The sequence below is a fragment of the Herpailurus yagouaroundi genome, unplaced genomic scaffold (genome assembly GCF_014898765.1).
Source record: "Herpailurus yagouaroundi ecotype Mexico unplaced genomic scaffold, PumYag 186, whole genome shotgun sequence".
NCBI classification, from domain to species: domain Eukaryota; kingdom Metazoa; phylum Chordata; class Mammalia; order Carnivora; family Felidae; genus Herpailurus; species Herpailurus yagouaroundi.
The window spans coordinates 38,566,235-38,591,632 of NW_024412417.1; the positions used below are offsets into that span (position 1 = coordinate 38,566,235).

Consider the following 25,398-nt stretch of genomic DNA (forward strand, 5'->3'; position numbering starts at 1 on the left):
CTTTGGGGTTGGGGGAGGAAACACCGTAAATATAAGCAAATAAGATAATTTCAGGCGGTGAACGTGCTCAGGAGGAAACAAAACAAGTAACACACTAGGGAATACCACGTGAACCGAGTCCAGAATCACGTGAACGGCTCAGCCGTGTGAAAACCTGGGAAAAATTATTCTAGGCAGCTGTCACTAAGGCTGAGAAGTGGGAAGGAGCTCAGAATCCCTGAAAGACACAAATGGTACTGTGCGTTTGGAGCCTGAGGAGGAGAAGAAAAGGAAATATAATTAGAGAGGGAAGGAGCAACCACCTTGTAAGGGGACCAAGTGACCATGTAAGGAGTTAAGATGTTATTCTAATTGCTATACAATGTTGGCCGGTTTTGAGCACGACTCGTATATTCCCCAACTGGGAAACCTAAACAGTACCTAACGAAAAACCAGATTTTTTTTTTTTAAGTGACGATTTCTCTACCTTACCCTCCTGCAAGATCTAGGAAAGAAGCTTAGACCTCTAGAGGGCGCCAAAGGAAAACATTTTGTAGCCAAAGCCACAAAGGTCTTTTCAGCACCTACAAGGAGAGGAGAGCGCTCGGGCTGTTCCCTCCAAGTCTGGTAAAAGATGACTCTGCTTGGGAAACTCATCCATCCACCATTCCTACCCAAACATAAAGTCGGATGAGCTTGGTTTGCATGTACCGGGACCTTGGCTTTCAAGCGAAGCACTGTTTTACCATGGGATGGGAGTGGGAAGACATTTGGGGGTTATTTTTAATCTTCTTCCATCTGCTAGTAGTTGAGTAGAACATAAAACAAATATGAAGCCAAAATTTACTTTCTGGATTCATTTGGCAAGCAAAATGCCTCTATACTTAGAACTTTGAAAATACTCATCATTTGCCACTTGGGATGTGTTATTCTAAATACTATTCCAAACTTACTTGATGGGAGTCTTTTCGCAAGGAGTACTAAGGAAGGCTACTGCATGGAAAGCCGGGGGTTACGATCAATGGGATTTTCTGCAAATGAGCAAATACCTCTGATACAGGAGAGCCTTTATCACATGTGAATGCTAAAGGCTCGTGGTGATTTCGAGAAAACGTTCATTATTGTCTTTACTAAGGACAAGTTCAGCTGGTCGGCCCTTACTCACAGAGGCCCTCATCTCCCCATTTCGTGCTGGATGATCACAGCCAAGTACTTTATATACTCTTTGCTTTACCCAGGGAGACTTCAAAAAACACTGAAAAAGCAGCCGACCAAATAAGTAACCTGAGCAAATGGATACAGAGCCATCAGAAAAGACAGAGAATCCCAAATCAACTAGAAGCCCCAGAAGGTCATTGATGAGTAAAGCACTCTATAGGTGCTAGCACTCCAGAAAGCATGAGCAAGTTTTGGAGGTGTTGTACCTGGTTATTCGATGGTATGTTTGAACCCAGCCAGAAGGAAGAGGAGTTTTTAAGCTTCCAATTGAGCAAAGTGACATAGAGGTTGAACCTGCAACAAGAACACGCATACGAAGCAGGTGCGTGTCGAAGAACCTGTCAGCCTTCTATCTGGAAACACTTCAACTGACATGTTGCCCTCATTTTTATGGAGAAGCTCTTGCTTCTCAAATTCAGTCTCTTGCTACCTACCAGACACGCAGCAAAGAAAGTGCCAGACCATTAATTATCTATTGATTTTAATGGACTTAAACAATAAAGTCACTATCTACCTTCTCCTTCACAGGCAACGGGAACTCTGTTCCCAGAAACACATCCATATTTAACGAGAAAGACAGGAAGAACGGAAGAAAAGAGACAGTGTCCGGTCCGCCTGAGTATTTCAGACCACCTAGAGCAACATGCCCTTTATCAATTGAACAAAACTTGCGATCTTTGCCGAAGACACTCCCCCACCCACCCTACCGGCCCCAAATGAGGCTGATCTATGCAAAGCACTGGGTTTGGATGCCATAATTAAAGAGAAGATATCATGTGAGACCTCCAAGGCAATAAAGAATTCCCAAGTAAAATACGTTATCAGGGCACTGTCTGAAGGACTATAGGACACATAAAGGTCCCCACCAGCAATCAGTGTCCAACAAATGCTGCTTCCTTTAAGAACTGAGGGTTTGTGGCAGAAATACACAGAAACCCAAATCTGAATCCCAGAGTCTCTTACAACACCCTCTGGAGACTCTTGTGAGGCGAGCTGTTAAGGGATGGGTCACCTTCTAAACAGGGGTGTTTTTCCTCCCCCTTGGGTCTCCTGCTCCCTAGACGACAGACCCCGAGGGACATTTGCAGAGCAGGAAGAAGGCTGTTTCTTAGCTGATGTCAGAGAAGAGTTACTCACAGAAGCACAGAAGGGCAGGGCTGGAAGAAACTTTAGAGGTCATTTACCTCCAACTCCTCTAAGATGAGCGAAATCCCATCCCACCAGCACCCTGGACCTCCCAAGTGCCAGGCTCTGTGCCAGGCTGGGGGAGGGGCCTCAAAGCGAGCAAGGCAAGCCAGCCTTCCCGGAAAGCTGCTTCCAAATAACCCAGGAGAGGCAGGGGGCAGCGCAAGGCAGGCAGGAGTTACCTGGTTGATGGAGATGACCGCCAGCCGGGGAATGGCCACCTGCACGACCACCTGCAGCAGCGAGGTGCCCAGGCCGGCCAGGATGGCCCAGGTGAGCGGCAGCGGCAGCATGCTGTAGGTGGCGAACAGCGTGAAGAGGACGTAGCCGATGCCATCACCCAGAAGCCCGTAGCCGAGGCCTGCTGCCAAGATCTGGGTGGTCATGGCCACCCAAGTGACCACGCCGCTGTACTGCAGGTACGTGTGCGAGGTGGTGTCCTTCCTGACCACCACGAGCGCGCAGATCACCACCTCGATGCCAGTGAAGAAGCCCAGGAGAATGCCCTTGAGCGGGTCCATGGGGGCCGAGGCCAGGCTCAGGTGGAGGACCAAGAGGGTGAGTTTGGTCAGCACGTCCAGCACGTTCATCACCACCTCGGATTTGCGCCTCTGGCCCAGGAAATAGCGCTGGTAGAGGCGCTCCAGATCCCTGGACTTGAAGGAGTTGCGCAGAGTGGGGAAAATGACCCCTCGGTAGCTATAGCCCCCATTGAGGAAGAAATCCGAGTTGCTCGGGGCGCAGTCCAGGTGCAGGAAGCCCAGATCGCCCCCGCCCCCGCTGCCGCTGCCGCTGCCGCTCCCGCTGCGTTCCGGGAAGACTTTGGTGCCACCGGAGCTGTGCGCTCTCTCCCCGGGGCCCAGCGAGTAGAGGGGCAGCGCCGAGTCCCCGGACAGCTGCGCCGCGTGGTGGTTGGGGCCGCCGCCTGCAGCGTCCGAGGCTTTGCCGGAGCCTCTACTCCCGCTGCCGCCGCCGCTGCCCCGGTGCCCGTGAATGAAGCGCTGCTCGGTGATGTGCCTCACCGCCGTCTGCCACAGCAGCCGCTGCGGCCGGGAGCCGCTCCCGCCGTCGCCGGCCGGGGGCGTCGGGTGGATGGTGTAGAGTTCCTCGCTGCCGCTCAGGCAGCGCACATCGGAGAGCTCCATGGCGCCGGGCCGCAGGCGGGGAGGCGCGGAGCCGGGCCGAGGCGGCGGTGGAGGAGAAGGGTCCCAAAGACCCCACGGCGGCCCGACCGGAGCTTGGTGGCGAGCCCCCGGTATCCCCGGCCGCCCGGTCGCGCGAGCCCTGGACAGGAGGCCCCGCGCGTCAGGTCATAGTGCGCCCCGGGGCAAAGGGCGTCTGGAAGATCGCCGCAGACCCCTGCGTCCTTGCGCGCCGCCCTCCCGCCAAGCGGCGCAGCTGGGGCGCGCGGCAGCGGTGGCTCGGTGTCCGCAGAAGCCGCGGCGCTCGGAGCCACGCAGCCTCCTTCCCGGGCTCAGGCTTCTCGGCCGCTCCTGGGCTCAGCGTCTTGGCGCAGCCTTTGCTCTCCAAGAGGCACCCGGGCGCCGTGCTCCTTTCTGCTGCGCGCCGGGCGGGTCCTGGCTGCGGCACTGGGCTCGGGACACCCACGACTCGGCGGCCGCGGGAGGGCTGGCCCACGGTGACCGGCGGCGGCGGCGGGTGCGAAGTTAGCCGCTGTGGCAGGAGCAGAGCCCTTCGGAGAACTCCATTGCGCCGGGATGGGGAGCCTGGGCGGAGCTGGGGGCGGGAGCAAAGAAGGGGGCGGCGTGGGGGACGCGGAGGTGGCGGGGTGCCCCGCGGAAGAGGTGGAGAGGTGATAGCCTCAGGACTAACAAGTCACCAAACAGTTAATTTGGAGAAGGGGGTGTGCTGAGGCTCCCTCCTCGGCTCCTCTCTGGCTGTCTCCTCTTCCTGCGCGAGGACTGACAGCGCGGCGCTGGCTCTGGCCCGTCGCATCCCTCGGGGAAGGCGGCAGGGTCCCAGTCGCGGCTAGAAGACGAGGTCAGCCCTTCCAGCTGTGCTTCCGAGGGGTCGGAGCCCGCCGTTCCCATTTCCTTCACTTCGTTCTTCGTAGTCCATTTGGCCCGGAGCTGGGAGGAGCGGGAGGTGGGGGCAGGAGAAAGTGGGGAGGGCTCGGAACCCAACAGCTCCGAGGACGCAGAGAAGCCACCGGTGCGGATCCCCGAGGCTAAGAACCGAAGCGTGGCGGGTGCGGCGAGTTTAAGGTTTGGACGAGGAGGGAGGCCCGAGGCCGCGGGGAAGTCGGCTGAGACGCCACCGGATCCAGGGACGCGCCGCGTGCCACCCTGGCGCTCTGAAGCGCGCAGCGGGCACCCGGCGGCGGGGAGGAATTTGGAGACCTGTCAGATCGGTCAGACACCCGCGGCGACTTAAACCCGCCCCCACGCCAAGCCACGCCCCCGGAACAGGGTTGGGGAGGGGTGGCGGGGAGCTGGCACCCAGATCTGGCCAGGACGCCCCAGGTCTTGGAGGCAGCAGCACGCGCAGACCGGCGTGGGTGAGGACGACCGCGGGCGCCCCGGTCTCCCCCCGCGCGAGTATCCAGCGCTCCAGCTGGCCGCGCGGGCCGGTTCCTCCGCTATTCTTTTTTAGGCACTGGCTCTGGGCCTCGGCAGGTGCAGAGCCAGGACTCGTAGGCCGCGCTGCCCACGGGCTCCGAGAGCCCAACGCGGTGAAATAGAGGGTCTCCTTTCCGCCCTGCCCACCCGGGCATCGTTTGGCGTAGCCAACTTTCGGGCTAAAAGCAAACTACGCGCAAGGAGCCGCAGTTGCAGAGACAGCTTCCAGCAAGGGACTTCACTACACCAGTCGGGAGGGGTGGTGGGCTCGTCCCCTGAGCGCCGCGCGCACCAAGTTTCTCCCTGCTTGCGGCAGGGGGAGAGGGGGAGGACGCGGGGAAAACATTTCCAGCCGCCCGCCCGAGCTCCCGTTTCCCGCCCTCCGGGCTCCGCGCCCACACCGGGCGGAGCCGGGGCGCCGGGCGCCGGGGCCGCAGGGCAAGTGTGGTCGCCGCAGTCCCGGGCTCTGCTGCAGGTGGCGGAGCCGCGGTGGCCGCCACGTCCGCCACCGCGACTGCGGCTCTAGCCGGTGGAGCCCGGGCCCTGAGCACAGTCAGCTGATGGCCAATGACGTCAGGCCCTGGGCGCGTTCTCGGCTCCCAGCGGCGTCCTGCGAAAGCCCAGAAGACCGTTTGCTGCCCCCTCAGCCCTTCGGAACGCGCGATTTCCCCTGCTCTCTCTCGGAGAAACTCCCCTCCGTCTGCCTGCCCCGAGCCGGAATAGCTTTCCACGCCCCCCCCCTCCCCAGCCACACACTCGCATCTCCAGGGTTATTTGTGTCCACCGTGTCCCAGAAACACGAGATGTAATGCTTTCCTTTTTATTCTCTTATCCGCACACGTGGGTTTCTGTTTAAATCCAGGACTGGTCCACTGCCTTGCACAGAGAATCCCAAAAGGGAGAGGACAACTAACATTTTCTCCTATCGCTTAACAGTAGATGTCTGGGGTGTAGAATACACCCGAAAAAAAACCTCCTTTAATCCCAGGCCTTTAGAGTTGTAGTCTTTCTCAAGAAAGAGAACAAAACTGAATGCTCAATTTCAAATAGAAAGAAGGTCGGTTCTATTTTTAAGCCGGCTTGCGAAGGAATGAATTTAACTACAAAGATCTCCCAGAGTAGCTGGCCCACTCCCAAGGGGGGCTGGAGGTTAAGAGCAAAGCACCCCCCAAAACTCAGTTTCGCAGTTATCTGGACCTTCATGAAATCATCCCAGGAAAGAGACATGGCTTGCTTCTTGGTTCCTGAATTGGTTGGGCTTCTCACCCTCACCAGCTCTCCTGAAACTCTGGTGGGTAATAAGTATGTTGACTTGAGGAAGGAGCCCAAACAGGGCAGAAGGCTGCTGAGGGAGGGGGTTGGGTTCCTGCAGACCCGGTGCCAGGATGTGTGGGGAGCTGTGTCCTCTCTGTAGGCATTGCCCCAAGTCATCTGTGCTAATGACCATATTAGTAAACTTGGCAGTGGAAGACACCTCTTTATTTTCTCAATTCTTTCTCCTTGGGAGCCTGAGAACTCAGCCTGAATAAATGAGGGGTTGAATGCAGATGGAACTTTCCTATGAAAAATCTTCCTCCTGGACATATCCCAGGATGATTTATTCAGCAGTAAAGAAGGCATGCCAAGGAGGGGGAGACTGGACCCAATCAGATAAAATGACTCAGGCTGATGAATGAGCATAGCAAGCGACAGGAAAAAAAAAAACAAAAAAAAACAAAAACCACAACAACAAATTAATGAACAATGCAGGCTGAAACTAACATATAGAGGAGAAAATACTGCATCTGATCAACTGACTCCTCTGGAAGTTCCTTTGCTGTAAGGGGTGTTAGAACAGGTTATTTAAAAATAATAGCACAGGGGCACCTGGGTGGTCAGTGGGATAAACATCTGACTTCAGCTCAGGTCATGATCTCAGGTTCAAGCCCCTGCCCAGGGTCGGGCTCTGTGCTGACAGCTCAGAGCCTGGAGACTGCTTGGGATTCTATGCCTCCCTCCCTCTCTCTCTCTCTCTCTGTCCCTCCCCCGCTCGCACTGGCTCGCTCTCTCTCAAGAATAAATAAACATTGAAAAAAAAATTTTTTTTTAAATAACAGCACAGAAGAGAATTAGATTCTTCTTCATCTCGGGATGACACCGTGCCATTCAGCCAAAAAAAACCCATTCTGTTTTCAAATGACAGCATTGCCTTTACACAAATATTGAGAGCCTTTTTGGACTATGCAAACCACCAAATGATTGTCATTTAAAACAAGTTAATTCACTGCTTTGAGTCTACCATGGGCCTCTTTTCCGGCTTTCACTTACTCTCTGCATATTTATTTTGGGTGGGTCTCTGTTATATGCAAGGACCTGTTCAGTGTTTTGCAAACTGAAGGTCTTTCTGTACACAGTTGCCTTCTCTTGGAATTTCTCTCTATGCACACCCCCTCTTATGCATGAACCATAGGGCAGTCCAGCAAAGGAGAGGAATGTTATTTTACGGAGAAGAAGGAGGATGTTGGGAAGGGCTGTTATGAGAGCAAGTCCCCCACCCCCCACTGCCATTTCCTTCCCTCAAAATACTACTCATCTCATCCTTCAAAGCTTGAGCCGTGTCTTTGCACAAATCCTTTACCGATATTCCCAGTGAAAATTAAGGACTTCTTTCTGTGGAAGAAGATTACAGAATGGAGGAGGCATTGCTAAAAGAGTCACTCAAAATAGAGTCAGAAGGATATCCAGGAAGTAGGACCTGTGCCTGTCTCCAGTTTTCATTCTCAGAACTTTTGACTTTTGTCAATTGCAGATCCGGGAGCTCCTGGAACACATCCTCCTACTTTGGACTAAAATAGAGATAGTGTAACACCTGTTAGCCAAATAACCAGCCATGTATAGATTTCTTTAAACTCTGCCAGCACCAATCATAATTCTTTCAAAACAACTTATGTAACCTCGTGTGTTTTGCCTTTACAAGCCTGTACACTCTCCCATTGACTTCTGTGGATTCTGTGTCCTCTGTATCTTCTGCGTCTCTTGGCTTGTGATTCCTAAGACTCGCAAATAAACATGTTTGGTTGCTTTATAGCTTTGTTGTTTTCTTGGTCGACACTTCTCCATTGTCCACCAGGCTATTCTGGGTACTGCTAATGTGGCACTTAGGTCGGGGGACTGGTTCTATGCTGTTTGCTTACCCATTTCTCTCCCCCTTCCGCATGAAGCAGTGAACTCATTGAAGGAGAGAACTGATTTTCTTGGGCCCACAGTCTCCGGTTTCTAGCAACAATAGTGTTGACCTTAACCATAAAGCCATCAGTTGTTTTTTTTTTTTTTTTTTTTTTTACCAGGAAAAAAAAAAATTGGGGAATAGTCATTTGGCACATGCAAGCTATGGAAAAACCACGGGGCAGTCCAGCAGACAAAAGAGGAATGTTATTTTATGGAGAAGAAGGAGGATGTTGGGAAGGGTTGTTATGAGAGCAAGTCCATTGGAGAAAAGCAAGAGTTGAGAGTGAGGACAGTTTCTTATAGGCTGAGTCGCAGGGATAGTGGATTTCTGAAAGATTCCGTGTGCATCTTTCCCTGTTGGGGGGTCTGATCATTCTTTCCTGTCGATGATTCTTCTGTTTGAGTCTGTATTGCAGTTCTTCCTGCAATTGTAATTCTTCCTGGTATGGTTCCCAACCCCCCTTCTAGCCTCCCAACCCTACCCAGCTTCAGTGAGGTTTTCCTTTATTAATTTTCACAGTAATAAGATTAGCAACAATTTATTGAGCACTTCTCCCTTAAGATCTTTACAAACATCTGGTTTAAGCGTCTCAGCAATTCTCTGAGTTAAAGAGAATAAAATGTTCTTTCCATTTTACTGAGTAAAATACTGAGGCTCCATCTGGCTAAGGAACTTCCCCGGGGTTCTCATGGCTAAAAGATGACAAAATTGGAGCAATTAAGTTTAGATTATATAATTTGAGTATTCACATGCTTAATAAAAATGCTGTCACAAGTAGTCAACAAATGTTAACCTAATTTAAATAGGACTGACAGAAATGAAAACATCAACTATATTTGGGCTTCCCAAATGCAAATTAAATAAGAGACAGCTGAGATATTTAGGCTTTGAAACGTCTGGTAGCATGATTCCAAAGGTCAAACACAGGTCACGGAATTAATTCCTTTTTGGCTAGACGGCCCGTTAGTTTTTGTACAGTTCAAGCCACAGACACTATTTCTCCAGCTTGTGAAAAAGCAGATTTTGACATACTGGATTTAACCAAAATAACTGACTTGGTCTACTTCACTTCCTTTGGGTGGTAGTGAATTGGGTGATTGAGGGGGAAACATCTTGCCCCATTAGAAAATAACATTGTTTGCTTTATGACGCGGCCATACAGTAGACGTGTTTAAGAAAGGGAAAATGTGTTTTCCTCCAATGCATCTTTGACTCCATAGGTTAAGTGTATTAATACATAAGTTTCAATTTTATAGGCGCGGGGCCCTTCGCAAAACGCCCGTAGAAACCCTGCCACTCACTGAAGACATAAAATATTCACGCGTAAAAGAAAAGACGGACTCAGTTCAGGAAGGGGACCTGAAACCAGGGAGATCCTGTTTCCAAGGGGAAGGAGGGTATTTGTGACAGGCGGCTTCCAAAGCTGGAAATCCTTAAAGGAAAAGTACATGACATTTGCTAAGAGGTGCATCTTCATTGTTCTCCCTTGCACCCCACCCAAAGAAAAACCAAAGCGAATGGTAACAAAATGACCTCATCTTGACTGTGGTGATTAACTGGCACGATGTATGAAGTTGTACACCTTAACTATGCAGTTTTTATTTTCAGCTTTACCTCAATACAGCTGGAGGTGGGGTGGGGGGAGGCCCTGACTGTCTTGCCTGGAAAGCACTGCCCTTAGGGAACTATCCAAGGCATCCTTGACCGCTTTGATGGAAGTCAAATGGCTAAAATAAGTAGGGCTTACTTTTTATCATATCATTCCATAATGTATATAAATGTCAAAGCACTATGCTATACATTTAAAACAAACATAATAATGTATGCTAACTATACTTCAGTTCAAATTTAAAGTAAGTAGGGCTCATCCATAAAAAACGGTCTATGAATTTACAAACTTTGAACTCAGGTTTCATCAGGAATGCAGCACAATGTACAATAGAAAAAAAAAAAAAACAAAGTATCTCCTTTGCTCCCCTCTTGTATTTTCTTCTGCCTTGTAACATGCAAGAGAGGAAAACAGCCCCTAGTATACATTTTGGATCTTCACCGGCTCTAGTTTAAATTAGATTCTGGTGCCTGGAAGGAGAAGGGAGTCTCATTAGGGGGAAAACAATTCTGAAACAATGTATTTATATACAGAAGTCATCTCTTAGTCTCAGGGGAAGAAATCTTAAAGTGACTTACACATTGTTTTTTCTTCTTAAAAGATGATTGATTCCTTTGTCTCTGGTTTCACTAGAGTATGAGCTTAATATGACATCACTTACTAAGGTTTCACTTACTGAAATCATAAGATAACAGGAACGCACACACCCGTGCGCGCGCACACGCAGCCTGGTGGAGAAACTATTAAGGAATTAAAAGAAGTAATAATGAAAGAAAAAATAAGAGAGTTTCCAGCCAATCTACCCGTGCAGCCAAACCCTCTTTTGGCCATGGCTTAAGACCTGCTTAAGACCTGCTTTTTAATTTGACACACATATGAAGTCTTGGGACAAAATGATCGGACTCAGTGGGAAACAAGGCAGATCATTTTCCTCATTCTCTTTTGGGAAAAAAAAAAAAAGAAACCTACCCGAGGGCTATTCCAATAACAGAAACATCTTATTTTTTAAATATTTCATCCTATTACTGACCCCCCTCCCCCACTCCCCAGGAGACCCTTGGAATCTATGGAGACTATTCAACCTAAAAATGTATAGACAGCATTATAAAATATTCATATACATATATGTCGTTGTATATATAAATCTCTGTCCATTAAATGAGTTTGTGAAAGAAACGTATTTCTTCACTTTTCAAAACTCAGTGTATTTCTGTCCTACCCAGTTGGTGACACATTTAATTGACATCAGTCTTGAGGCTTTCATTTGTATCCTCCTACCCTAGGGTGTGTTGGAAGGAGAGGGTGCACCCGTGAATGCGCATGCCCTCTGGCACTTGACTGTTCACAAAGGTCAGCACTGAGGCAGTCAGTCTTTTGTGCTACTCTGTTCCTGCAGGAGAGTCTCCATAGGTCCCCTGTGCTTGATGTAACTAACACATTGCCCTTCTCTTTAGAGTGATGAACCCTCTCCACAACACTCCTGAAAAGTCATTATTTAAGGCACACTGGCTTTCTCTTTTTATCTGTCTGTCTGTCTGCCTCTTTTCCTGCTCTGGCTTGGGAGTATCTCTGTTAGACTGATGAAAACCCTTGCTTTATGTTGACTCCAAGCCCATCTGCTTCACCCATGCGCACGGGTTCCTCCGTGCAGTTCCAAAATCTTTTAAGTTCTCTCTGGGGATTATATTTTTGTAAACACCAAAGATGAACACAGGACTTTTGTTTTCTGCTCTTTCTTTGTGGAAGTGATTTAAAGAAAGCCGAAGTGAAGGCAAGGAAACAGAGGAGCACACAAAAGCAAATCCCATGAATTAATATCTTAAAATATGATTCCTATATGCCAATGTGAGTGTCACTCCTCCCCAACAGTGTTTTGTTGTTTTGTTTTTTTTTTACACTGTGGGTTCCAACAAGATCATAGATTGTGAAATGACCTGGTGGGTCACAATTAGCATTTAAATACTAAATTCATAAGGGGCGCCTGAGTGGCTCAGTCAGTTGAGTGTTGGACTCTGATTTGGGCTCAGGTCATGATCTCACGGTTCCTGAGCTCCAACCCCGCGTTGTGCTGTGTGCTGACAGTGGGGAGCCTGCTTGGGGTTCTCTCTCTGTCTCTGCCCCACTGGCACGTGCACATGTGCGTGTTCTCTCTCTCAGCAAATAAACTTTTTTTTTTTTTTAAAAAGACTAAAGGAATGAAAGAAAGTAAAATAGATTAATAAGGAAAATCATGTCTTGCGATTCCATACAAAGGTATTCTTTAGCATCCAAATTCTTCTCCTCTGAAGTAAAGAACAGAAGAAAATTATGGGACACCTGGGTGGCTCCGTCAGTTAAGCGTCCGACTTCGGCTCAAGTCATGATCTCGTGGTTTGTGAGTTCAAGCCCCGTGTCGGCTCTGTGCTGACAGCTCGGAGCCTGAAGCCTGCTTCAGATTCTATGTCTCCCTCTCTCTCTGCCCTCCCCTGCTCACTTTCTTTCTCTCTCTCTCTTTCTCAAGAATAAATAAACATTAAAAAAATTTTTTTAAAAAGAAAGGAAAAATTTTCAATAGGATTTCAGAGAAATTCCTAATCAAGTTCTTGGTGTTGCAGTATCTGAAATTCACAAAACATAAAGTTCAGTATACATGGTATTTCTCACTCTACAAATAGATACTTGAACTCACGTTATATAAACAGGAATCAAATAGATTTGGATAGTGACACACACACACACACACACACACTACATGTACTGGACACAATTTAGAGTGGATTTCTTAATGTAGACTGAAGTAAACGAGATGTTTGGAAGTGATTGGTCCGGTCCTCAGATGCTAAGTGGAATCCTGAAATATTAGGTTTACTGGAAGCCATGGTTTTGTGAAATGAGTTGGGTTTTTAGTCAGGAAGACTGATTCTTGAGTTCTAACTTTACAGGGTGCTAGCTCTATGACCTGGGGCAATTCCTGAACACTTCTGAACTTTCGTAATAAGGGAGGAAATAACAACTTGGCCAGGTTTTGCGAAGGCGAAAGGCGATCCATCCTAAAGGCTACGTATGGTGCACACGTAGCAAATGCTCAGTTAGAAGAGCTCGCCCTTCCTCATCCACTCAGTTAATAATATCTGTTACCTGCTGACAGTAGACCCCGACTTCGTCCTGTTGCCTCCACCTCCACTGCTCTTTTCTTATTTCTGGCTACCGTCCTCTGTCACGTAGACTACGGTGGGAGACCCAACATTTCCCTCTAGTTCTAGTCTGCCTCCTTCCTCCAGCTGCTGTGATCATTCTGAATTAAACAGATGACTATGTCACTCTTTCTTTTTATTGTGGAAAAAACACACAACATCAAATTCACCTTGCAACAACTTCCAAGTTTACCATTCAGTGTTGTCAACCACACATGCGTGGTTGTATGAAGTATACATACAACCATACATACGGTGGTTGCTGCAGTATATTCCCGGAAGCCCCTTGCCCTCCTACATGACTGAAACTGTGTATCCACCAAGGAACAACTCCCCACCTCCCTTTACCCCAAGCCAACCTGGCACTCCTTGACTTCAACTATTGCGATGACGATGCTTTGCCCTCCTGTGCCTTAAAAATCATAGACACGTGTCTCTAGGATTGCCCCTCTCCGGTGTCCTCTTCCACTGTGGCCCATCTTGCCCTCAGGCCTTCAGCCACACTCAGCAGCACTCGGCTCCCCAGACTTACCTGGCTGTCCCATCTGAATCGAGGAATTCTCTGCTCCTTTTCCCTGGAGCCTCTTCCTACCCACGCTTCTGCTCGTAGCATGGGTGTCACCTTCTCCAGGAAGCTCTCCCCAGCCTCCCGTGCCTGGCTACATGCCTTTATAAGTTAGAATGACAGCAAATAATGGGAAAACCCAAATAAGAGTGGCTTAAACAAATACGAGTTTATTTCTATGACTCAACAAGAAGCGTGGATGCGGAACTTGGCTGGTTTGGTTCAGGAAGTCAGTCATGCCAGGGGATTGGTATTGGCCAGTCTAGAATTCCTTTGACCTTTCCCTCATGGTTCTGAGATTGTTACAGCTTCTTTTAGCGTTCGTTCTCTGGCACCACACGGAAAGATCAAAGCAGAGGTATGAGCATGGCTCAGAGTTTCTCCTGGGTACCTCTTTCTTATTCAGAGGCGAAAGAGTCTTTCCAGAATCCCCTAGAAGACTTCCATATATATGTCATTGGCCAGAACTGTATCCCATGCTTACACCTAAGCCAGGACCTGGCCACCTTTTCCAGTGATCAAGGGATGTGATACAAAGAAGCATGTGGTTTTGGAGAGGCAACAGAGATGATCTTATAGCCCCCGTTCGCTCTTTGCTTAGCAAGCTGTACGCCTTCATCTCCGCTCTATCTGGAAACCTCCCTTTGCTCATCTGTGGCAGCCAGACTTTAAGATGATTCCCCCAACGCCACTTCCCCACATCCTAGTGTTCATGCCTTTGCATAGTCCCCTCCAACATCATACGAGAATTCGTTTCTTTGACCGATAGAAAGCAGCAGAAATGGTGGCAGGTCATTTCTGAGGCTAGACCATTTTGCTTGCCCTCTCTTGCACTGTCCACTCTTGGGGATGCCAGTCACCATGTTGTGAGGGCCCTCAGGTGTTCCATGTAGTAAGGAGCTAAGGCCTCCTGCCAATAATCAGCAAGGAACCGATGCCCCTTTCCAGCAGCTATTTGGGTGAACCCTCTGGGAAGTAAACTTTCCTATCCCAGTCTTACCTTCAGATGATGCAGGTCTGGCTGAGAGTCCGTGAACCAGAATCACCCGGTTAGGTCACTTACATCAACTGCAGCACAATAAATGTTTATTGTTTTAAGCCCCTAAAGTTTGTGATGATTTGTTATGCAGCAATAGATAACTGATACATTATCTGACTGCCCCAGTAACGTATGTTTCTCTTTCTTAAGTTTATTATTTATTCACTCTGAGAGAGAGAGAGAGAGAGAGAGAGAGAGCAAGAGCGAGAGAGAATGGAGGGAGGGGCAGAGAGAGAGGGAGAGAGAGAGAGAATCCCAAGTAGGTTCCATGCTGTGCTGTTAGTGCAGAGCCTGACTCAGGGCTTGAACCCATGAACCATGACATCATGACCTGAGCCAAAATCAAGAATCGAATGCTTAACTGACTGAGTCCCCCAGGCCCCCCAAATACCACTTCTTAGTTTAAAAGCATTCAGTAGGGGCTCCTGGGTAGCTCAGCCAGTAATTGTCCAACTTGGGCTCAGGTGATGATCTCACAGTTGGTGAGTTCGAGCCCTGCATCAGGCTGTCTTCTGTCGGCACAGAGCCCACTTCAGATCCTCTGTCCCCTACTCTCTCTGCCCCTCCCCTGCTCTTGGGTACTCTCTCTCCCTCTCTCTCTCAAAAATAAATAAACATTAAAAAAATAAAAGTGTTCAACAGCTTCCTATTGTACTAGGAATATTTCACACATTTTGCAATTCTTTCTTTCTTTCTTTCTTTCTTTCTTTCTTTCTTTCTTTCTTTCTTTCATGACCAAATATGTACATACTATAGAGATACCAGGAAAGGACATTGACACTGGGCTCTGAGACAAATAGGCACTGAAGCTCAATTATTCGCTAAGAAGAGAACGTAAAGAGGACAACTGCTCTGACTCGTACTTGATGTTCCCTCTGGAGTCCCTTTCCAGATCATTGCTTGCCTGGCCCCTTCTGGTATCACTCAGAAATCCCCTCCTCAGGGGTGCCTGGGTGGCTCAGTGTGTTGAGTGATCGACTTCAGCTCAGGCCTTGATCTCACGGTCTGTGAATTTGAGCCCCGTGTTGAGCTCTGTGCTGACAGCTCAGAGCCTGGAGCCTGCTTCAGATTCTGTGTCTCCCTCTCTCTCTGCCCCTACCCCACTTGCTCTCTCTCTGTTTCAAAAATAAATATTTTTTAAAAATTTTTAAAAAGAAAAAAAAATCACCTCCTCAGTGGAGTGTTCCTTGACCATCTCACTTATGTTACCTGCTCCTAGAATTTTCCAACCAAAAATATGTTTACTTTCTGTATAGGACATCTTACCATCTGCAATGATCACATTTAGTTATTCATTTATTTGTGTTCTGCCTTCTCTGATTAGAATGTTCCCTCTTTGGGACGCCTGGGTGGCTCAATCTGTTAAGCGCCTGACTTCGGCTCAGGTCACGATCTCGGGGTTTGTGAGTTTGAGCCCCGTGCTGGGCTCTGTGATGACAGTTAGGAGCCTGGAGCCTGCTTCAGATTCTGTGTCCTCTCTGTCTGCCCCTCTCTCTGCCTCTCTGCTGCTCATGTTCCATCTCTGTCTCTCAAGAATAAAATAAACATCAAAAAATTTATTTTTAAAAAGCATGTTCTCTCCTTGAGGGCAAGGACAGCTCTGCCATAGTCACCACCCTCTCCCCAGTGCTGGGCACATAATAGAAGTGTAGTAAACAGCTGTTGAATGAATTAGTGAAAATCATCCAGTTTTACTAAGTAGCTGACTAGTGACTGACAGGCAAGCCTTATAAGCAGATTAACCAGGCCAAGAGAAAGGCTATACTTTTTATGAGCTGCAGCAAAAAACAAAACAAAACAAAACAAAACAAAAGAAAACAAAACTTCAAAATTAGAAAAGGACAGCTTACAGCCCTGAGAATGTTTCATGGGATTCTAATTGGGGCACCTCCTCATGGTCAAGGACACTTAACAAAATCACAGGGTTAGGGCTACTTTGGAAGGAGCCCAGGAAGGTGCTTTCAAGGCATCTGCGTGCATGCAGAATAACTCCCCCACGCAGATCCGGACTGTGGAAGGGTTGGGACTCTAATTTCTTTCCAAAGGCCAAGAGATTATTGATTAGTAATATTTTTAGCCGCAAGTTAACAGCTTGTATTCGTCTGCTGGGGCTACCATAACAAAATGCCTTAGGCTGGGTGGCTTAAACAACCGAGATTTCTTTCTCACTGTTCTGAAGGCTGGGAAGTCCAAGATCAAGGGGCCCGTTGATTCAGTTCCCCGTGAGAGCCCACAGCCTGGCTGGCAGATGGCCGCCTTCTTGCTATGTGTGATCTCTCTCTCTCCCTCTCTCTCTCCTTCTTCTTATAAAGCCCCTAATTCCATCGTGAAGGTCCCACCCTCATGACTTTATCTAACCCTAATTACCTCCCAATGACCTCACCTCCAAACAGTAGCTCATTGGAGGTTAGGACTTCAATGTATGAATTTGATGGCGTGAACACAATTCAGTCCATAGCAGTACATGAATAGCTCGCTTGGGGGGTGATTTTTCTTCGGGTAGGTAGTTGCAAGCTTTGAGTCAGCATCCCCAAGATGTTTGGGTGCAGATTCTCCTGGCCCCCTCAGACTCCTCTTTCCTTGCATATGCCTCGCCAGCCAAGGTGGTGAGAGACAGTCTTCCAGCAATAACAAACAACCAACACCTCTGTGTGCTTCGCCACTGCAAGTGCTATGCTTGTGTTTTAGGCTCTTACAAGTTTTCCAGCCTCGCGAGACACCCGGGGAAGTCTCGGATCCACTCACTGTGTCTGCGATGACTCCTGGTGGCAAAGGGAGAGGGTGAGCAAAGGAGAAAGCCCGGAAGAGGAGAGCAAAAGAGGGACGGGGGAAGTAAAGGAGGAAATGAAAAGAGAAAGAAGGAAGAATGGAAGGGGAGGAAGGGAAGATAGGCAGCGATTAAAAAGAGCCACCTAACAGAGAGGAGGAGGCAGGAAGAGTGCAAAGGCTGAAGGAGGCGAGCGGGAGAGAAGGAGGGGGGCACCGTCAGGGGCGCAGCCTGAACCCCGCACTTGGGCAGGCTTTACTGCATCGCACCCGTGCAAGGATCCCGCAGGGCGGGTACCAGCACCACCCGTAGCACGGATGAGGAAACTGAGGCCTCATGAAGCTCACACGGCGATTCATCTGCACCATTCAGGAATGGGACTGGGTATCAGTGGAGGCTTTCAAGGTCATGTGCTGGTCACTAAATCACAGGAGAGAAGACAGGAGTATGGGAGGGAGTGAGCGTTGATGGGGAGGAGCCGGGGAAGGAACAGGAAGAACAGGGAGGAGACCAAGTAGGCCAGATCAAAGGGGACATCTGGTGCCCTTTTGTCTTCATTAGAGCTGTGGATACTCTCTCACGACGATGCTCGCTATTCGATTGGTTAGTCGGGCTCCAGGTTGGTACTCCTTACAAACCCCAGGGGGGTTGCCGGTAAATGGTGTCTTTGGCCTTAGTTCCCGGTGAGACTGACTGGCTAGAAGCCAAGATTTGGTTCTGGTTCTCCGCGAGGCTGGAGCTAAGACTTCACCCCACCCAACTTTATCTGAGAGCCCCCACGGTGAGATGGCTCGGAGTAGCCATGTGGCCCTGAGTGGGGGTCCCAACATAACAAGGCGCCTTTGTCCCAAGCCTCAAACTAACCGAGGACCGCAAGTCTACTCTTTGGCAATATTCTTCCTTTCTCTGCCCCTCCTTCTCCTCCTTCTCCTCTTCCTCTTCTGCTTCTCTTTTCATACTCTTTCCCTCTTTCCTCTATTCCTTTCCTTCCTCTCTTCTTTTTTTCTTTTCTTCTCTCTCTCTCTCTCTCTCTCTCTCTCTGTTCCCACATGACAGCCCTTGATCTACTCAGCTCCAAGGCCCTTCAGTCCAGGTTTCTCATTCCCAGAAGATAGAAATATTTCACTGACAGGCTAGTCAGGTGCTTCCACTTGGAGTACCATGCATGGTCCCATAGTACCCCACGTGGCTACTGGGTATGGCCCGTGGATCACCTGAATTAGTGTTTACTGCATACATCAAGCATTTATGGAGTGCCTACTGTATGCCAGGGAACACTCAGACGAATGCAACACGGTTTCCATCTTCAGTGGTTTCTAGCAATCTTAGGGAATTCCTGTTCACATTTTACCGACTTTCCATAAATCGGTTCCCATTTAGTGTACTCACAGATTTGGAACCTTGACACCGTCCTCTTTCACTCGTGTGTAGGAGTAGAATTAAGAGCTGTGGTTGGGGCGCCTGGGTGGCGCAGTCGGTTAAGCGTCCGACTTCAGCCAGGTCACGATCTCGCGGTCTGTGAGTTCGAGCCCCGCGTCAGGCTCTGGGCTGATGGCTCGGAGCCTGGAGACTGTTTCCGATTCTGTGTCTCCCTCTCTCTCTGCCCCTCCCCCGTTCATGCTCTGTCTCTCTCTGTCCCAAAAATAAATTGAAAAAAGTTGAAAAAAAAATTAAAAAAAAAAAAAAAGAATTAAGAGCTGTGGCTCTGGAGTTGGACCTAAGTTCAACTTGGCTTAATTGTGGCTCTAGGCACATTTCTTAATTTCCCTTCTCTGTGCTTTGGCTTCCTTGCCTGCAGTAGGACAACAGCACGAGTCAATATCTTGTGTGTGTGTGTGTGTGTGTGTGTGTGTGTGTAAGAATGAGAATGCATTAAGGTGACGCATGCACACAGATGCCCAATGGTTGTAAGCTCTTTCTGCTCCTGTTACTATGGCCCTGGTGCTGTTGATCAAAATTGGCTTTCAGAAAAATCGAAATGATTTGATCAATATCCCTCACCATCTACTGGTGGAACTAGACTGTATTTTAGGTGGAAGTGAAGCCATCCCCACATCTATACGGCCCTGAATCCTAACTCTAGGGCAATATAACTGTCCAGATAGCGGAACACCGGGCAAATCACCTCCATCCTGAGCATGTGGCAGTTAGTGGCAACTACATGACTCTAAGCTCTTGTGATATTTCAGGACTAGTTGTTGAAAGTTGTGTGCGTGCCCCCCACGTGCACCTGTTGTGTTGTATGTGTGCACGTGTGTGTGCAGGCCTTTCCCCCCCATTCTACTTAGCTTTTGAAACATATTTAAAGGAGTTGTTCTCGTAGAAATTGTAGTCAAATTGGAAATTAAGAGTTCTATGAGAAATCAGAAAATGGGGACTCTGAGAATCCTCTAGCCAAATTCTTTCAGATATTCGAGAGTTCCCTCCTCTCTGTAGTGATCACTGAGGAATCATGTGTCAGGAAGGAGCCTTCTTCTTGTCTTCTTGGGCCCCAGGAACCATATAATGAGCAGATCCCCAGCCGAGCTGGGTTGAATACGTTGCATGAAGGAGAGCTAATTCTATTCGTCTGAAGCAGTCGAGCTTTGGGGATGTTTGTTACACCCGGCCTCTCTTGACTAACTCTAGCAATTTGAACTTCACAGCAGAAACCAGTTATGTCCAGATTTTCGGCACTAAGGGGAGGGATCCCAGCTGAGATGGGGATTACCCTGTAAGCATTCAGCGAGCACTTGCTTGTTCCAGGGTTATGTGGGAATCTGATGTGCAGACATGAAGTTGTTTCTTTTCTCGGGGCGTGTGCAGCAAAGAGGGTGAAACAAAGCAGTGAATCAGTGACTTCGGGTCAAGAGGGCTCAGGCTGTTCCTGGACTATTACGAGACTGGCAAAAAGTATTGGTTGAGTTAGGTCTTGATAAGCAAGTGAAAGTGAGTTAAGACAAGAAGCAAGTGGAGGGCATTTCAAGTGGAGGGAACCGTGGTATGAAGCAGGAACACATGGAAAATCCTGACACCTTCAGGGAACTATGAAGACACATTGTATCTGGGTCAAAGGTGAGTGAGGAGAAATAGGCCGGAGTGAAACTAGAAAGGCAGGTCCAGACCACCTCGGGCTCGAATGTCATTTGGCATACCATGGGACGGTCCTGAAAGACTTTTTTGTTCCGTGTATTCCTCGCGGCAATCCTGTGAGGCAAGAGTACCATCCCTGATACATAGGGCTCAACTGGGGTTCAGAGGCCAAATGAGACTTCTTTTTAATCGTTCATTCTCAAGTCTGTCTATCTATCTATCTATCTATCTATCTATCTATCCATCTATCATCTATTATTTATCATCTATCTATCTATCTATCATCTATCTATCTATCTATCTATCTACCTATCTATCTATCTATCAATCATCTATCTATGAATGGCATAAGTGACACAGAACATTGTGTCAGTTTAAGGCGCCCAGTGTGTTGATTGGATATATTCCTCTATTGCCATATGATTACCACCATAGTGTTAGCCAACACCCCTATCACGTCTATAATTACCGTCTCTTTTTTTGTGGTGAAAACATCTACAGTCTAGTGTCTTTGCAACTTTGAAGTATACAACGCAGCATTGTTGACTATAATCACCATGCTGGGCCTTGCAAACTTGTAGTTAGAAGATGAATAAGTTCTGGAGATAGATATTTCGATTCCACGTGACTAGTAAGTAAGCCACCAGCTGAGACTTGAATAGTGTTGTCTGAGTTCCCCAGCTTCTTATCTATGCTTGTCCTTGCCTCTGGCAGCTCTCTGGATTCTCAGATCTTCCACTGACTGCCTTTATTTTGCCATATCATGTCCCCTAAAGTGTCTCTTCAGAGCCGTCCTATCTGAAGAGTCTCCTCACCCTGATTTCCCCATCCCTCCTACTCCGAATTAATTATTTCTCTTCAAAACACTTATTACAATCTGAAAACTTTCTTTGTCATATATTCTACTTACATGCTTTTTCCTTGCGATTCTCCTTTAGAGTATAAGCTCCATGAAAACTTGACTGTTGTTCATTTTATTGATCACCATATCCCTTGCACTGAGCATAGGTACCTGACTCATGGTGGATGCCTAATGAATATTCATGGAAGGAAGGAATGAATGGTCCAATGAATGACTTCCTCAAGGGCATAGTCTGGGAGACAGCCCTGTGCTTATGCTGAAGGTTTAGGGTAAAACTTTGATCCAAGAAAAAGATTTTATGCTGATTTGACCCATTATGGGACCCCCCCTCCCCTAATTCCTATATTTTATCCAGGATTAGTATTGAGAGGTTAGAGCAAAGACGGTCTTTTTCAAAAACAAAAGCAGGGACACCTGGATGGCTCGGTTGAGTGTCCGACTCTGGATTTCAGTTCAGGTCATGATCCCAGGGTTGTGGGATTGATCCCTGAATCAGGCTCTGCTCTGGGTGTGGAGTCTGCTTGAGATTCTTTCTCTCTCTCTCTCTCTCTCCCTCCTCTCCCCTGCAAGTACTCTCTCTCTCTTTAAAAAAATTTGTTTTGGGGCGCCTGGGTGGCTCAGTCGGTTGAGCGGCCGACTTCGGCTCAGGTCACGATCTCACACGCCGTGAGTTCGAGCCCCGCGTCGGGCTCTGTGCTGACAGCTCAGAGCCTGGAGCCTGTTTCAGATTCTGTGTCTCCCTCTCTCTGACCCTCCCCCATTCATGCTCTGTCTCCCTCTGTCTCAAAAATAAATAAACGTTAAAAAAAAAATAAAAATAAAATAAAAAAAAATTTGTTTTAATTGAAAAACAAAACAAGTGAACATAAAAAAATCTTCCAAAGCAATCAAGGAAGGCTATGTGTTTAGCAAGGATCTTTCAAATTTATCAAATATATGTTGAGCACTGAGTACATTTCAAACATCTCCAAGGAGGAAATGATAAATATCACCACGTCCTTACTCATGTTACCTAAAGCTGGCATCTTTTTTTCACCATCATTTTATGTTGTTGACTTGCAGTGATAATCTCAATGACATTTTATATCTGGAAAAACCATGGTTCCTGGGTAAAAGAGTCCTAATGGATTGAACACTGTGAGGAAATAAATCAAAGACACATACAATTGCAGAATTTTAGGGTTCTGTGGCCTCGCATACAATTTCAGCTCATGTCTTTTGCTTATAGAAGGAGAGCAGGATCACACATTCTAAGTGACATGTCTCAGGGGACACGTAAGATAGTTGCGAGATCTGGATCCTCTGATTCCCACTTTCCAGATTTTCCTGTGTAGAAAATGAAACATTAAAAACAAAAAAGAATAAAGGGAGTTTCTTCCTTTCAAAGAAACATTGAACCGCTCGCAGGGGGCACGACGACTGATGGGATTTGTAACGAATCATGATTTCTACTCGATGATTGCTTAACCAAACAGAAGCTCCCAGTTGAATCGTGGTGACCTCTTTATTACCTGACAGGAGGTCAGCTACTCGCTTTGGTTGTTCTCTCTGTTTCTGAGGGGTTGTTTGGATGCAACTGCACCTGTAATCATTATTTTCAACCTACATGGATAACGCTCTGTTGACTCATGCTCACATTTAGATTTGAAAGCTCGGTTTTGTCCTTGCTAATTAAAATGACCTCATCCCTGAGACGGGCAGGGAAGGTAGCAGTTCTATCCCACTGCATAACAGATAAGATGTGTGGAAACACCAGGGCCTGTTTATTTGAATCCGATTACCATCCCCTCGGGAGTGCCAGAACATTGAAGGTATTAGTAGTGAGTTTATGAATTTCTCCTGGTCGTATGCTCTTGCCTTCCTCTCACTGAGTGGTGGAAGAGGTTCCTATAACTGGAAGTTTCTTGAACATGGTTGGAATGGAGTGGGTTATTGGGGCACTTTTGTCGCACTGATCTCTGTGGGTGCCAGGATCCCATGACCATTGGCTTCACAGATTCATGGGGGCTTTTGCAGGGAGAGCAGGGGCTGGTGACCCAGGTCAAGTGGGGCTGCCGTAGGCAGTGAGAAGAAAATGCAGCGTCTGGTTCTTGTTGTACTGTTGAATGTGAAACACGGTCAAGGCGGCCTTAGCCACAGAGTACTTTCTCCGCCCTTTGTGGACCAGAAATCTGCAGGGTTGAGGGAGAAGGTCACGTTCCAGGTGCAACACGAGTGATAGGAGTGTAGAGAAGCTGAGAGGTAGCTTCTGGAACGTCTGGGGCCACAGTTGCAGAGGCCAGCCCAGAGTCCCCCGAGTTCACAGATACTGGGTACTTCCATCCGTTTTGCTGATGATGTGGTCGTTTGCGGTTTGCCTTTGGTGGTAGTCCTTTCACACTCTTTCAGTCTGAACTGAAGGATAAACACTTTAACTATTCACATCCGTTCTCAAGTGAGAACTTCTTCATTGTTTTGAAATACTCTGTAACAAAACGTTTGACTGCCTTTGAAATCTGTTTACAGGCTAGCAAGGCATTGCCTCAATACTTGTCAGTGAAGGAAGAGAAGGATCTTTTGGATTCTGTAAATTTAATTTCAGCGGTTGCAAATCCTGGATGGTTGTAAAAGGGTTTTACGCTTCATTATCACCTACGTGTGCAAAGACATTTTTTTAGTGGTGGTAGCTATTAAGATTTTGAAAAGAGCCTCATTAAAACGTATCCCTCAGAAATTGTGGGTGGCCAATTCAAGCATAAAATCCACTATAAAATAAAAGTTATCACCAGAGAAACAAGTTAGAATTTTCATTGGATTTCAGTTGGATGTTTCGCACAAGTTTAATATTTGCTACGTTCCGCAACGCTTTTTATCTTTTATCATAATTATGTTTGATAAGAAAATTTAATGATTTTTTTCCCTCTACTCCCAGCTTTCCTGCACTAAAAAATAGTATCACATTTCCTGTTGCAGTGAAAAGGGTTCCACACTACCCTCAAAGGTCCTTTTACCAGTTCCTTTTGTGGTAACAATAATGACCCTTGTAAGAAGTGATTTATAGTTTATTTGAAAAGAAAACTCTCCCTGGTTTACATAACAACTTGGTGAATGAGGCAGATTGTTTTTCTGTCTTTGTAACGATGAGGACAGAAAACAGTGAGGTTAACAGTCTTTCCCACATTGAAGCAAACTGTGAATGGCCTATGTCTTTGCCGCCTGTCCTGTGCTCGCAGACCCATGCAAAGTTACTCAAGAAAAGAGATGACTTTCCCCATCCGAACTAGAAAATCGAGACAATTCTGGTGGTTATTAGTACCCTCGCCATGTAAAAGAATTTTAAGCGCGTAATCCCAGAAATCCATGTAAACGTTCATCTTAATATGTTACATTCATCCTTTCATTTGCAGACGATGCTCTGCTCGTGAGGAGTAGAATATCTTTTTTTTTTAAAGTACTTATTTAGTGTGTGTGTGCGCGCGTGAGAGAGAGAGAGAGAGAGAGAGAATCCCAAGCAGGCTCTGTCAGCACAGAGCCCAACATGGGGCTCGATCCCATGAACCGTGGGATCCTGACCTGAGCTGGAACCAAGAGTCAGACGCTTAACCAACTGAAGCACCCAGGCACCCCTAGGTTATCTGGTGGATAGGAAAAAGGTGTTTTGCTAGGTCACACAAGAGGGTACGGAAAAGTACATGATCTGGGAACCTGTGAAGTGATACACCAAGAGGGAAAATAATGCAAACCCTGCATTACCCACTGAGGACACGAGTCTAGGTGTAAAACGAGGGTTATTACAACATTCAGCTACAATCCTTCCCCAGCTGTCCCATTTGCTGTCGTAAGATGTCTCGTCGTGCACGACCACCTCTCAAATCCTTCTCCTTTCCTTTCAACTCCACTGCCACTTGGTCCAAGCCACAGCAGCTTCTGAGTTGGTCTCCCTGTGTCCTTCCTTCTTTTTGTTTATTCTCCCCTCCCCTGTCACTACTGATCTGGTCAACAACAACAAAAAAAACTGCTAGACCACCCCCTGGTGGCTTCCACTGCCAATCTCCCAGAGGGAGCTCAGGGCCTCCTGTGACCCAGCCTCCACCCGCTTCTCATCCTCACCTGCCCCGAGGGTCACCTGAACTCCATTGTCTAAGCACCTGCTCCACACCGCC

General features: G+C 47.7%; 1 protein-coding gene across 3 annotated transcripts in view; it reads right to left on the minus strand.

Annotated features, from left to right (window-relative positions):
• Positions 1-4,311, minus strand: part of ADCY8 (adenylate cyclase 8) — a 221,115-nt gene extending 216,804 nt beyond the window's left edge. For all 3 annotated transcript variants that reach the window (XM_040494443.1, XM_040494442.1, XM_040494439.1), the window contains exon 1: positions 2,565-4,311. In XM_040494443.1, coding sequence (XP_040350377.1) covers positions 2,565-3,527 — 963 coding nt within the window. In that variant the 5' untranslated portion in view covers positions 3,528-4,311. The remainder of the gene's footprint in view (positions 1-2,564) is intronic.
• Positions 4,312-25,398: the final 21,087 nt, after the last annotated feature.